Source organism: Crocodylus siamensis, chromosome 13, assembly GCF_052110815.1.
Source record: "Crocodylus siamensis isolate JL-2025a chromosome 13, ASM5211081v1, whole genome shotgun sequence".
Taxonomy (NCBI): Eukaryota; Metazoa; Chordata; order Crocodylia; family Crocodylidae; genus Crocodylus; species Crocodylus siamensis.
Window position 1 is genome coordinate 17456430 of NC_143407.1, and position 13349 is coordinate 17469778.

Below are 13349 nucleotides of genomic sequence, written 5' to 3' on the forward strand. Positions count from 1 at the left end.
TTTGAAGTAAGGGCTCTCTGCAGGAGGCACCCATTATTACAGAGGTCTCCTGCTTCTTTCCAGTGTGCGTCTGGCACCATTACCACAGTGCCTGCACATCTCTCAGTCTTTTCTGCCTGTATCTTCAGAGCAGCCCTGATGGAGGACTGAGGCAGAGAGGCCAAATGCCCTGCTTTGGGCACACAGGATGCTTGTGGCAGACTAGATCTTGAACCCAGCTCAGCTGAATGCTTCAGCCGCTTGTCCAGCTTTGAATTCAGGGGAGGTCACCTGGTTTGTTCTGCGCTACCAAGAATGACGCCACCCTCCTCCACATCTCCTGGAGGGAGGGCTCTGAATTTGGCTTCTGCCTAGGAAGGAGCTGCCAGGATTTCTCCAGGAGTTAGTTGCCCTAAGGGATCTTTGGGGAAGCCACTGTCTTCCAGCGCAGGTCAGGAGTTACAGCCAGAAGTTGCTGGGCCCTGCTGTCCCTGTTGTGGTGGAACAGGAGCACTTGGCGGACCAGCAGGTGAGAGGCTTTAGCTTCTCTCTTCCTACAAGCTCCCCCTGCCTGATGGATGCCTCGGGCGCCGCTCTCTTCTCGGCTCCCGCAGGTGGCTCTGCCGGGGGGGCTCGGCCGGAGCAATCCCGTGGTCTCCTGTTCGGCGGGGGGGAACCAGGCCTGGGCGCAGCAGCGCTGACAAAATACCCTGGGGAAAACATCCCAAACAGAAGGGACTCGGGGGCTTAGGAGCTTCTAGCAGCGGCTGCCGCAGCCGCGCTGGAAACGGCCCTCGGCCCCAGGGCCGCCGCGGCCGGCGCCGTGCCCGCTCCCGCGGGAGGAAGGGCTCTGCCGGGCCCTGGCGCTGCCCCTCGGCGCCCGCCCCACATGACGCGCCCGCCCCGCCCCGCCGGCTGCTCCCCGGCGCGGCGCTGCCCCTCGGCCGCCCCGTGCATCTGCGCCGCTGCCCGCCAGCGGCCGCCCGGCGCGGGCTCGGCAGGGAGGGAGCCCGCCCGCCCGCCGCTGCGGCAATGGTAAGGCGGCCGGGCCGGGCCGGGCCGGGCCGGGCCGGGCCGGGCCGGGGCGGGGGGGCTGGCGCTGCCCGGCCCGGGACCCCGGTGTCCGTGCACGCGCGGGCGCTCGCTGCCCGCCGCCGCCGGCTGCCTCCTGCCCCAGCAGCTGGGCCCGGCCCGGTGTTGCGGGCTTAAGGCCGAGGGACGCCGGCGCGGGGTGCCCGGGCTGCTGGCGGGGCCGGCCGCAGCGTCCAGCGACTGAGCATCGCTTTGCCCCGCCGGGAAGGTGAAACCGCGCGCCCGCGCCCCCGCCCCCGCCCCGGGCATCTCTAAGCCCGTTAGACACCGTCTCACTCGTCCTGGACCTCATCGGAGTCGGGGCAGGGCTTGCGCCCCCCGCTTATGCTCCCCTCCACCCCTTGTGATGGCACCTGGGGGGGAAATGCGCAGCGCCCCCAGCCCCTGCCCCTCGCGGGGGCCGGAGGGAGGGGAGGGGCGGGGGGAGGGAATGGTGGATGGTGCCGAGATGTGAACTGAGCTGCTTTCCACCCTGCAACCTGCCTTCAGGCCAGGGATGCAGCCCCAGCTGACACAGATTAGTGTTGTCAGTCTGACAACAAATGTCCCTTGAGGTCCAGTCCCCACCTGAGATAAACCCTGACAGGGACTGTTTCCACTTGGGCAGCACACAAATCCTTCCCCCCTAATAGGGAGCTACGGGAGGGGGCTACCCACATGTTATTCCTTTCTCATCCTTAAAGGGAACATCGTGAGAGAAACACAGGCACAGCAATTAGTGCCATCATTCACGTTGGATCCCCTGGCAGCCTAGGGATGGGAAACAAAAGCAAAAAGGCAGTGAGAGATCAGTGCCACCTTATGATCTATCTGGCTCTCGGATTGTGCCCTTTACTAGAGCATCTGATCATCTTCCACTTGCACCCAGCAAAGCTGTGGTTCATAGCCAGGTATCATACTTCTCATGCAGATCAACACCACCCACAAGTGCCCAAAAAAAGACGTGTGTGTGATTGAGGACAGTGGCAGAGCCTCCCATAACTGCCCCCCCCCTCCCATCACACCCTTTGCATTCTCATTGCACGCGGGTAAAGGGCCTGGGGCTGCTACATGGCTGCAACCAATGATCAGCTTGGAGCAGAGGGTGAAAACTTCAGTTTTGGTCATTCTGGGTCGCGTGCCCCATGTGCATTGAAGTTCTGGTTCTAATTTATCCAGACCAGGAACCTGACGCTGAAGGGTGTCTACTTCCACCAGCCATGTTTCTGAGCAGCAGCTGGCAGTGTGGGTATAAGGGTGGGTGAACGGTGCCCCAGGGTTGGTCTTCCCGCATTTTGCTGTGGAAGGACTGTTTATTCCATTTTCTTCAAGTGGAAGAGAGAGGAATGTCCATTCTGGGAGACCATAAGCTAAGTGTTTTTAGTATTCAGCACTGCTGCAGGAGAAAGAAGTAGGACCATGTGTGCTATTAGGCCAGGGGAAAAGTGCTTTGGAGTGCAGCTAGTCTTGGAAGAGTCACTGTCACAATGGCCTTATAGAACCACCCTCAGCAAACGGATGCAGCTGTAGTTTGAAATCTGGATTTCCTAAATGTCAGTATGCATCTGCAACATGAGAGCTCAGCACAAGGCTGGCTGTTTTCTGACTGTCCCTCTTGCCCATGCTGACCAGGGTGGTTCTGGCATGGAGATTTGCCTTGGTGATGAAGCAAGTGAAGTAGCAACCTCCTCATTCTAATATTATAAAAGCCTGTCTGTCCGTCTGTAACGCTTTATTCATGCTCTGACTGGCTAATGGAAACAGCCAATCAGAGCGTTCCAAGCTTGGGGGGTGCTGCTATGATTCTGAAGTGGCCCCGAAGACGGGACAGAGGGGGGAGCTGGCCTCGGCGCCCCACCCTGGTCCCGGCAAGAGGCAGAGCTGCAGCAGCATGGGTTGTTAGGTGGTGGCACTCCATCCCAGCCCCTTACCCTCCGTCAGTCTTGATGGGCACTGAGCTAGTGCTGTTATAGTTCTGAAGTAAAGGTGAACTAAACAGAGGACTCTGCCACACATGCAAATGCGTACAGGTGCAGGGGGTGGGGCGGGGGGGGCGGTGATCTGTCAGTTATGGAGAAATCCAGCTTATGTGAAGCAAGTCCATGTTTGCTTGATACATTGTAAGGTAGTGATGAAGTTTGCAATGTACATAAGGCAAAGTTATAAAGCTGTACTAAGCTCTTGATATATACTAGTACTGGGGAGACCCTCGGAGAGTTGTGCAGGTAGCTAGCCTATTAGGGGAGTTAGAGGCGGGTGCTGCAGCCAGAGGAAGTGACAGGCTATCAGCCATGGCACTTGCCACAGTTTGGAGGGCATCAGTATTACTAATCATGTATGTGGTAGCATTTTCTGTGCAGGACAGAACAAGATTAGTTTTTGCCCCAAAGATATTATTGCCCGGGGGCACTGAAGGATCTAACCACTGGACTACCTGAGCTGCCCTTAGAAATGTGAAATTTAGCATTTAATAGCTGTGCTGCTACCAGGGAGGCAGGACATTAGCTATCTTCAAAATGGCTTGAAGGTAGATTGTGGGAATTATGGACCAGCAGGCTCTGCTTTGAGTACCAGAGCAAATAGCAAAATCATTAAGGAGAGAATAAGGAAGCAACTAAAGGGGCATTTTGAAACGGGGTCCTCTGAGGCTAAAATGCATCTTTCCCCTAAGAGGTAATGGTTTAGAGAGATTTAAAATTGAACCAATGGATAACATTTACCTAGATTTGGAAACAGTTATTGCTAAAGAGCTTCACCGTGAGCTATTCAGGGCAGTTCTCTAAGTGGCTGTGTGAGAGCAATGATTTCTGAGTGGATGTATCTTTAGCCCCATATGTGCAGATTTGAGTGTCCTGGTCCATATATTAGCCCTGCCAACCAGCTGTGTGAAAGCAGAGGGAACTGGAGACTATCCTTATAAGCCCCGCAGAGCCCGTACAACTGAGGCAGGGAAACTTGCTTCAATGGTTCAACTTGCTAACACTCCCTGTTAGAAATTAGCACCTCATGTTTAGTCTGAACTTGCCAAGCTTCAGCTCCCTGCTTATAGTTTTTGTACATTTGTCTTTGGGTTTAAGACCTCTTTTGCAAAGTTTTGTTCCCTTTCTGTGTGCTTGTTAGCTGTGATCAAGCCATCCCTTAACTTCTCTAGGATAAGGTAAAGGCACTGAATTCCCTGAGTCTCTTATTACAAGGTGTGTTTTTCAGTCTTTTAACCATTGTTATGACTTCTCCAAACGCTTTCCAGTTTGTAAATGTTCCCGAATTGTGGGTGCTGGAACAGGAAACAAGATTTTTATACCATTTACATCATCTCCCTGCTCCTACTTGAGTTCCTTGTTTATACATGCAAGGCTCACATTAGCCCTTATGTTCACAGTGTGGAGATCCTGTTCCCTTGACTATCCTGCATAATTCCCAAATCCTTTTCCAAGTCACTGCTTCCCAGAGTCCCTATCCTGTAAGCGTTGCCAGCGTCCTTTTTTTTTTTGTGGATTTGGCTGTATTGAAAAGTAAATCGTTAGCTTGTGCCCATTTTATCAAGAGATCCAGATTTGTGTGTGTCAGTTATCTGACTGAATTATTTCATACTTCCCTACTCTTTGGGTCACCTGCAAACCTTATCAGCTTAAAGAATAGGAGGCTGCCGCTGAGAAGCATTTGCATTCAGAATGTTTATTGAGTATGACCAATGGAAATAGTGACACTTGCTAAAGATGAAAATGTTGATTAGCATTTTTGAGACTAGACTGGGGAATAACTGAGGAATGTTGAGCAAATACAATTGTGCAACTGGGCAGTGCAATGGCAGATCATTTAGCACAATGCCCTGCAGGGATCATGAGAAGGAACAATTTCAAATATGTCATATGCAGAGAGGGCCATGAATTAGCATTAAAAGGTTGTAAGTTTCCTTGTGTGTGATTCACTGAATATGTCTGCTCAGAACATAGCTGCAGTCAAAAGGGAGCCAGGGTGTATTAAAACAGAATAGAGATTAATATAGAAATGATTGCAACACCATATAAATAGAAGGTACATCACTGTGTGGATACAACATTGATGTATAGTCATCTTATCTGTTTTATGAAATAAGAATTGGAAAGATCAGTGAACACAGCTGGAGACTCCTGAATGCATGTTGGGAAGGGGCTTACAGTCAAGAAAGCCCAACAAGCTGAGGGCTGTTCCCTTGGTGAAAGGGAAAGGACAAGAGAGATAGATAAGTGATGAATGATGCAGTGGAAGCAAGGCAACTGCTCTTGCATAACCCATCTCATAATATGAAAAAGGGGCACTTTACTGGAAGGGTTTTTTTTTTATATGTAGCTAACCTGTGGAAGTAGCCGCTCCAGGTTGTTGTGAAAAATAGTGAGTCTGAAGCAGCATCTGGAGGGAGAGTATTTATAGGAAGGCTAAGATAGAAGCGTGGGGAGGCCATCAGGACTTGTTCCTGGAGCCATAACTGGTCACCATCAGGGGCAGGTAGTAACTTTTCATTTTAGCCTAGTGCTGCACATGGCAGGGAGTTGTGGCTTCCTGTGAAGTAGTGTTTTGGTAGTGTCCCTATCAGACATAATGGACACAAGTTTGTTCTGATACTGCCACTCCTTTGTTCTTTTGTTCCTTTAATCCTTTCAGGTATTTCTCTGATCAAGATTAGGGAGAAAAGACCTGAGACAATATGTGAAGCAGTTTAGTCTGTCGCTACAAAAGGGTCAAAACCTGCCAAAGAACATGAACTATAGAGTCACAGTGGAGGGAGCTCCTATAGTTCTAGGAGGCTACCAAAGATAAACTTTCTCCCTGCCCACATGCTTCTTGCACAGTCAGCATTCTGGAGCCAGGAAGCACAAGACCGAGCCAGTTGTTCTAGTTCCAGTGGGCAGTGACTGTCATGCTACTGGACTTCACATCTGGACAGCCCATAGGGTTAGGAGGGCACTAGTCATTCAAACCTCAATTTGAGGCCTTGGGTAGGAGATAGCATGATAAATCCAGGCTGCTGGGACAGTAAAAGCAATAATTAGTGGCTATGTGCTTGTGATCCTAAGGCACTCCCATTGCACTCTCCACGCTAACAAGAGAAGACTGAAATCTAGTGAAATCTTGATAGAGTCCATCCTATAGGACAACAACAATCAGGCAGATTCTCTGCCTATGGAGGTAACTGTCTGTAACTCAGGTCAGGGGCTGAGAGGGATTCCTGCTTGCTCATCAGCTGCCAGTCTAATCAAGTGAGATGTACAACAAAGGGCCTGCCTAACAAGAAGCCCCTGGCATATTTTCCAATAGCAGGAGACTTTACCCAACACATCGGCCAATTCCAACCTGAAGGATTACCTTTTTCCCAACCTAAAATACATCTTGCAGGTCCCTTTGAATAGCTTCCTCGGCTTTTGGCCCTAATTTGTGTAGGCTGGTGTTGTAGTGTCAAAAAGCTGTTGCCTCCCATGCTGGAGGTGACTCCGTTTCGGTGGTGCGAATGTTCTGTGAGTGATTGGAACGTCCATGCACTGGGTTCGTGCCTATGCATGTTGTACATGCATTGTTTCTGTAGGATGAGTGCTTTGTACCCTTGTGATGTGCTGCTGTTAGTAACTATCTGGAGACATTCCAGGCTCTTGCCGTCTGGAAAGTTTCCTGTGTGAAAAATACCCACTGGACTCTTGGCCAGGCCTAGCTTTCCACAAACCACTACCTGAGCTGTGTGCAGCGTGAGTGCAGGAGCCTTCACAGATCTATTTTCCATGTGTCTTGCCATGTGGAAGGGTCTCTTTGTGGTGGCAGGGTGGAACAGATAGAAACATCTCTTGTTTCACAAGGGAGCTGTCCTGCTTTGCACTATAATTCCCTTAAGTGTCTGTGATGCAGCCCTGGTAGAAAAGTCCGCTGAGCTGGCTGGTCAGTAGAGGCAGATGGGTTCTGGAGTCAGCTGATTTCTCTGTGCATGGGGGCACTGTCAGATAAACTGCTTAAAGGGTGCTGTGTCCCAGGGGCAGGGGGCTTTCCCGCTGGCGTGTATGTTCAGGATGGTTGTGACTGGCTTGCATACGAGCGTATGTCAGGAGTTCTAGGGAAGAGCAGCATGGGTTCGCTGCACTGCTCTCTTCTGAAATGTTTGGTGCTTGTGAGAACAGGGAGTATTTTGGGGTGGCTTTCATTCCACAATCCCTGCTGACAGGGCCTGCTGGGCAGAGACGTTCCAGCTCTGCTGGTTATGTTGCAGGCCTGGGACCTCACAGGCTAAAGCTCCTGAGGCCCTGGGAGTTTGTTTACTCTCTGGGAAAGGAGCAAGCCTAGGGGCTGGTACTGAAAACTCACCTTGGTTTACAGACTGGTGCAGCCTAGATAGACCCAAGGTTCAGTGTTGCCCCTGTATTGTGCTGGGAGGTGAGTGAAAGAAATAGAGCATGGCCTTGAGGTCAGACCACAAGATGGGGATCAAGACAATAGCTTCCTTCTCACTCTGGCTCTGCTGCTATCTCATGGTTGGGACCTACAGTCAGTCACTTTCCCTCTCTGTGCCTCTGCTTTCCTATTTTTTAAGTCGTGACAATGATCCTGACCTGCCCCAAGTCGGGGACAAAATGTAGTGCTAAAAAAATTAGCATGAATTTGGGAGCCACCGTCAGTACAGAAGAAGGTTGGAGTATCTTAAAGGGAGCACAGGATACTTTTGAGGACTAGAGTGAAAGAAACAAGATGAAATGTAATAGTGTAAAGAGCAAGGTTGTAGCTCTTAGCAGCTTACCCTTGTCATTAGTTCCTCTGACCTGGAGGGTCATCAACTGAAGACAAGAGAAGGAAAATCACATGGGTCCACTACGTGATCATAGGATGATTATGAGCTGCTAATGTGATGGAGCTGTGAAAAAGGTTATTAGGATCCTAGCAGAGGTAAGAACATCCAAGACATCGAACCCTCAGCTGGAACGCTGTGTATGGGTCTGGTGGTTTAGAGAATAGAGCAGGGTTGCTTGGATGATGAGGGAATGGAGAGCCTGTCTTACTAAAAGTGGCTGGAAGACCTTGGCTTGTTTAGTCTGACTAAACAAAGGCTGTTAGGGGATCTGATTGTTACCTCTCTCTCTCTCTCTCTCTCTCTCTCTCGCTCTCTATATATATATATATATATAGAGAGAGAGAGATACATCTGCAAGTAAACAGCAGGGAGGGAGAAGAGCTATATAACTTAAAGGATAGTGTTGTACCAGAACAGATTGTATAAACTAGTCATGTATAAATGCAAGCCGGAAGCTGAAAAAAGGTCTTTAACTAGCAAAATAGTGACGTTCCAGAATGTTTTCTCATTTGAAGGAATGGAGGGTAACAACCTGCCTGATTTTATGATAAAGCTTGTTAGGGTCATGGGCAGTATTATGTAAGGTAGTTGCCTGCAGTAGTACTAGACTACATTGGACTGTGGGGGAGGGGCCCTTCCTGTCCTGCGTTCCTGGGAATTTCTCTGAGGTAATTCTCATTCCTTTGCCTAGAGGAATTTGTGTTATGGGTTGTTATTTGTGACTTCTCCTCCTTCACTGAGAGTGAGTATGATCTGCTCAGGAGCTCAATTCTGTTCAGACTGATAGTCAGCTCAGCTTTTGCTCATTCCTAGCACCCTTAATGGAGAGGACTTCTCTTCTCTGAATTGCCCTATTCATAAAAAAACAGGGTGAAACCAGCATGTTCCCACTGCTGGGCAGCACACTGCCTGCCTCCACCCCAGAGATTGCTGCATGTCAGGTATATAGCCTGTAAGGACCTTAGAGAAGCCTGGATTTGCCCAGCACAGCCCCTCTCATTCTTGCACACAAGGGGCCTTCCAGATGCTTTCACCTGTAATCAGCAGTGTACCTAAAGAAGCTCAGGAGCAAGAGGGTCGCCTGGCATGGCATTCCATGCTGTTTCCCTGGCTGTGCCCATCCCTCCTCCTTTTGAGAGATGGAGAAAGGTGACTGATTAATCGATTTAAGACTCTACTTCAGTTGCTGCCCTGAGTAATTTGCTCCCTTTACAAGGTCAAACCCAACCCTGCTGGGACAGCAGTAAAGTGGGAGCAAGTGCAGCCTTGGACTAAGAGGCCTTTTTTCAAGTGGTTCAGATGCATCCTGGCTCCGAGGTTGGATGATTTATTAGAAACCCACTACTGTCAGCTGCCCCTGCCCCCATTCCTTTGAGATGGGAAACCTCATTACTGGCTCTTGGGCCTTGCTGCTGCACAGATAAAAAGTGTGGTAACTAGCTTGGAATAAAGTCCAAGTGAGGCCAAGGCAGCTGTAGTTCTCCCATGCCTGTGTGGCATGCCTGTGTGGAGCAGCAAGTATTCACTTCAGATTCAGCCAATTCAGGGGGACAGTGATTCAATTTGGAGATTCGAATCACTGTCCCGGTTCGATTCAGCCAAATCAGATCCAAAAGATCCGGCACTGCTTCAGAGAGTCAGCCATGGATTAAATAGGTAGCTGATGCAGCTGCCTCCAGCTGGTAAGTCTGTTGGAGTTGGGGGAGGGAAGGGGCATGGGGGAGGGAGGGATTAGGGCTGGAGCTGGGGCAAGCTGCCCAGCCTAGAAGGGGGATGTGGTTGCAGCAGTGCTCTGAGCGGTGGTTATGCCCTGCTGCTGCTTACCCAGCTGGGGTGGGAGGTGGCATGTAGGTGCGGCTCACTCCGGGCACAAGGGGGCAAGCGGCAGCAGGGCATAGCCCCCACTCCCAGCGCTCTCGCACACACATCTCATGCCCCCCTGAGCTGGCTGGGCAAGCGGCAACAGGGTAGAGCCCCCTCTTCCACTGCTGATGTGGGCATGGCAGCACTGGGAGCAGGGGTTCTTCCCTGCTGCCGCTTGCCCAGCTGGGGCGGTGGGTGGATGCCGCCGCTGGCGTGTGGGGAGGGTGCTGATGCTGCTTGCCACCCAGCGCAAAGGAGGTTGTGGGATGCGGGTGTGGCATCACTGAGAATGGGGCCTATGCCCTGCTGCCACTTGCCCCCTTCTGCCCGGAGTGAGCCAGGCCTGCATCCTGTTTCCCCCTCCCCAGCTCGGCAACCGACCACAGGGCATAGCCCCTGCTCTGAGCACTGCTGCGCCTGCATCCTGCGCCTCCCTGCTCCCCTCCCTGAGTCCTGGGCCCCCTGCCCTGGCTGGGCACATTGTCCCAGCCCCAATTCCTCCTTCCCCCATGCCTCTTTCCTCCCCCTCTCCCAACCCCAACAGACTTACCAGCTGGAAGCAGCTGTGTCCAGCATAATGAGGACTGCTACCTGTTTAGTCTATGGCTGAATCTCTGAATCGGCCGAATCTTTTCTGAATCGATTTGGACACTTCCAATTTGATTTGGAGCTTTTAATTGGTCTCTTGATTTGATTTGGATTCAGAGAGTCGGTCCCTGAATCGGGCTGAATCACCTCTGAATTGAATTGGCTAGTAAAGCTTCACACAGCCCTTCTGTGTGATGAACCACACGCTTATCACCCCGCTGCTATGTGTGCCAGCTGTCTCATCTTTCCTAGGATGTTACTGTGTGTTAGCCAACAGAAGCTCACAGAACTAGTGTTATATATGTCCTCTTACAGGCCCATCCTGAATCTGCAAAGTGCTTCCTTGTGGCACAGTCTGAAGAGGGCTGATTTAGTTACACTCTTACTCTGCTGGTGATTGCCAGTGTAAGTGAGCAGACTTGTCTCCCAAGCTTCTTCTGCCGCATCATGTCCAGCTCTCTGGCCATCACTGCCGAGTCTCTAACTGGCAGCAAGAACAGGATTTCCAACGCCTTCCTTTTAATTCCTTTGCTGATGGAGTTAGCCTCTAGGGCCCTTTAGCTCATGCAACTCAGCAAGGTCTTCTCCCAAGCTGATAATCTAAAGTTGGTCAAAAATTTTCTGCCACTTTTTGGTTAGAAAATGCTGGTTTGTCAAAAGCAGACATTTGTATGAAAGGGCACCAGCTTCACAAAACTTTTATTAGGAAATGTTTATCACCACCTGGAATTTTTCTGCTCAAAACATGAGACAGCCAATCCCCACTACACCCACTTTCCTGAGTAGCCAGCATCCTGGTGGTCAACATACTTATAGGAAATCTGTGTCCAGTTGCCTGGTCTGAATTGCGCAGTGGGTTGAATTTGGACCGTGGGGTATTGCCTGTTCTGGCATAGCTGTTTCTCTGGGGTTTGGTGGAAAACTTCCAGTTTGTTATGAGGTGGCATGGGGAAATGGATGAAATGTTGAATGGCTTCATGGGATGGGCAATCTGTTTCCTCCTCAGTTCCATCACTTTACTGTGGTCTCACTTCACTGCCTGCCAGACAGATCCTTTCTTGTCTTGCTGTATTTTCCTCTTCATTTTCTGCTCCTAGGCTTGGTCATTTAAACACCTGGAGTCTGATTCTTTTCTCATTCATGCTGGTGTTAATAGGAAGGACATTTGTTCAAATTACTTTTTCAGGAAACAGTCAGAAATCTACTTAACTGGATCCCTGGGATGGGAAGTGGCATAGAGTTGCCATGTTCCTGTTGTACCCTCTCTAATTTACTTGTGAGAAGCACATAGCCACCAATTGTGTGTGGTTAACTTGAGGCACCTAAGGTCAGATGAGCAGCTGTGCTGTGTGCTTTAGACTACAGCAGAGGCCAGTGTGAGATGTGGATTTTAGTGCCCTTTGCAAAGTTGTCTTGAGGGGTGATCTTAGCATCAGGACTCAGGAGCTCTTGGTCTCAGCTTTTGGCTCAGTGGTGTGGCCTCAGTCCATTTGTTGTCTTTCCCCATCTGTAAAATCGGACAATCATGCTGTTACCTCACTTGAAGCTCTTGGGAGGAGAGCTGAGCTGTGGTCAGTGCAGGAGATGAGGCAGGGGCCACTCACTGACTGATTAGAATGAAGTAAATTGAGCGCTATACTTCCTGCACATGGAGTGAGGCAGTGTCCTGTAGGTGCAAAACTAGCCATGTGCTCCTGCACTTAAGGCTGCATCATCATGCATACGGGAAAGATAGGGCTTGCATGAGGATTCTGGGCACCACAATTCAGACACTTCCTCACCTCAGAGCATTTGGCATTGCATCCCAAACAATTTTGTCCAGCTGCTTTTGAATGTTTGTGGCATCCCTTTGTGCAGCTAGACACAGCTCAGCCTTGAGAGCCATGCCCTAGGATCCTACTCAGCCAGCCATTCCAGCTGGAAACACTTCCAGGCCTGTCTCTTTTTGTCTCCTGATCCTGAGCCAATTTTGTCTTTTTGCCTCTTGGTTCCAAACCCTTCAGCTGTGCTGTGCTGTGCTGTGGAGCCAGAGTAGCCATGTGCTGAAGTTCCATGCATGTCCAAGCCCCGAAGTTACTCTGTCATATCCTCCTGCATCACCTGTATCCTCCAAGCATCCCATAAAAAGTCACTGGGGTTAATACTGGAGTGCATAGGAATAGTCCCAAGGACAACTGCTCTTCTGCAGGGTGGGACCAGAGGCAATGGAACCAGGGTGTGCAATGAGGGGGTTCCTTCTGTTGCTTCTGTTTTCTTGGCCTGTGAAGGTTTTTGCCTTCCTCTGTGGTGTGAGGCTTTTTCCTTTTCCTAAGATCTTCTGAGCAGGTGTTAACTAACTCCCTCCCTGTCATTGTAGTGGCAGGCCATTGGCATTGCCCTCATCTGCCATGATTTTACCTGTGGCATGTTTTAGGCTGTTCTTAGTATTTCAGATTGTGTGCCTTTGTAGCTGTGCGTGAGGGGATGAACGGGTGATTTCAGGGATTTCTTTGATTAACCTCTGTGAGGTTAATCACAGAAGTTAATCTGTGAATGCAGGGAGTCTGTGAATGCAGGGAGTGAATTGATAGCCCAAGAGGCCATTTTCAGTCCTATGCTTCTGTACAGAGACAGGGATGTCTGTTCTCCTTGTCCTTGGCTCTGATCACAGCCCTCTTACCTTTTTCAGGACTGTCTCTCTGTGCAGCCCTTTGGGATATATCAGTTCCTTGAACAGCAGTCTCTGGAGCGGCCCCCAATTGGCTGCCTGAACTACCAGTGAAACAGGCAGCATTTGGCCAAGTTATGAGGGAAGCAATGGATCCTGAAAGGCTCTGGGAGTTCCAGGGATTCTGTCTGCCCCTTCCCCAAGTGCCTAGCATTGTCAGGGCACTCGGGCAAGCATCTCCAACCCATGCCTACTGGAAGCAGCAGCTTGCTGAGATCTGGGTGGGCAGGAGCCTTGTGGCTCAGCGTCCCTATTGGTAGATTGTATGCTTCTGCAGGGTAAGTCTATGCAAATTACATTCACAGTCCCCTCTTAATGAACCCTGGCAGCATCAAG

The 13349-nt window shown here is 50.6% G+C and overlaps 1 protein-coding gene across 3 annotated transcripts in view; it reads left to right on the plus strand.

Annotated features, from left to right (window-relative positions):
* Positions 1–886: 886 nt before the first annotated feature.
* Positions 887–13349, plus strand: part of LOC149854027 (septin-4) — an 80899-nt gene continuing 68436 nt past the window's right edge. Inside the window, exon 1 of one of the 3 annotated variants that reach the window (XM_090025028.1) lies at positions 887–1014. In XM_090025028.1, the coding sequence (XP_089881154.1) occupies positions 1012–1014 (3 nt within the window). In that variant the 5' untranslated portion in view covers positions 887–1011. Of the gene's footprint in view, positions 1015–1118; positions 1280–13349 lie in introns of those variants that run through there. The other 2 variants (XM_090025029.1, XM_090025030.1) reach the window with 2 other exon arrangements.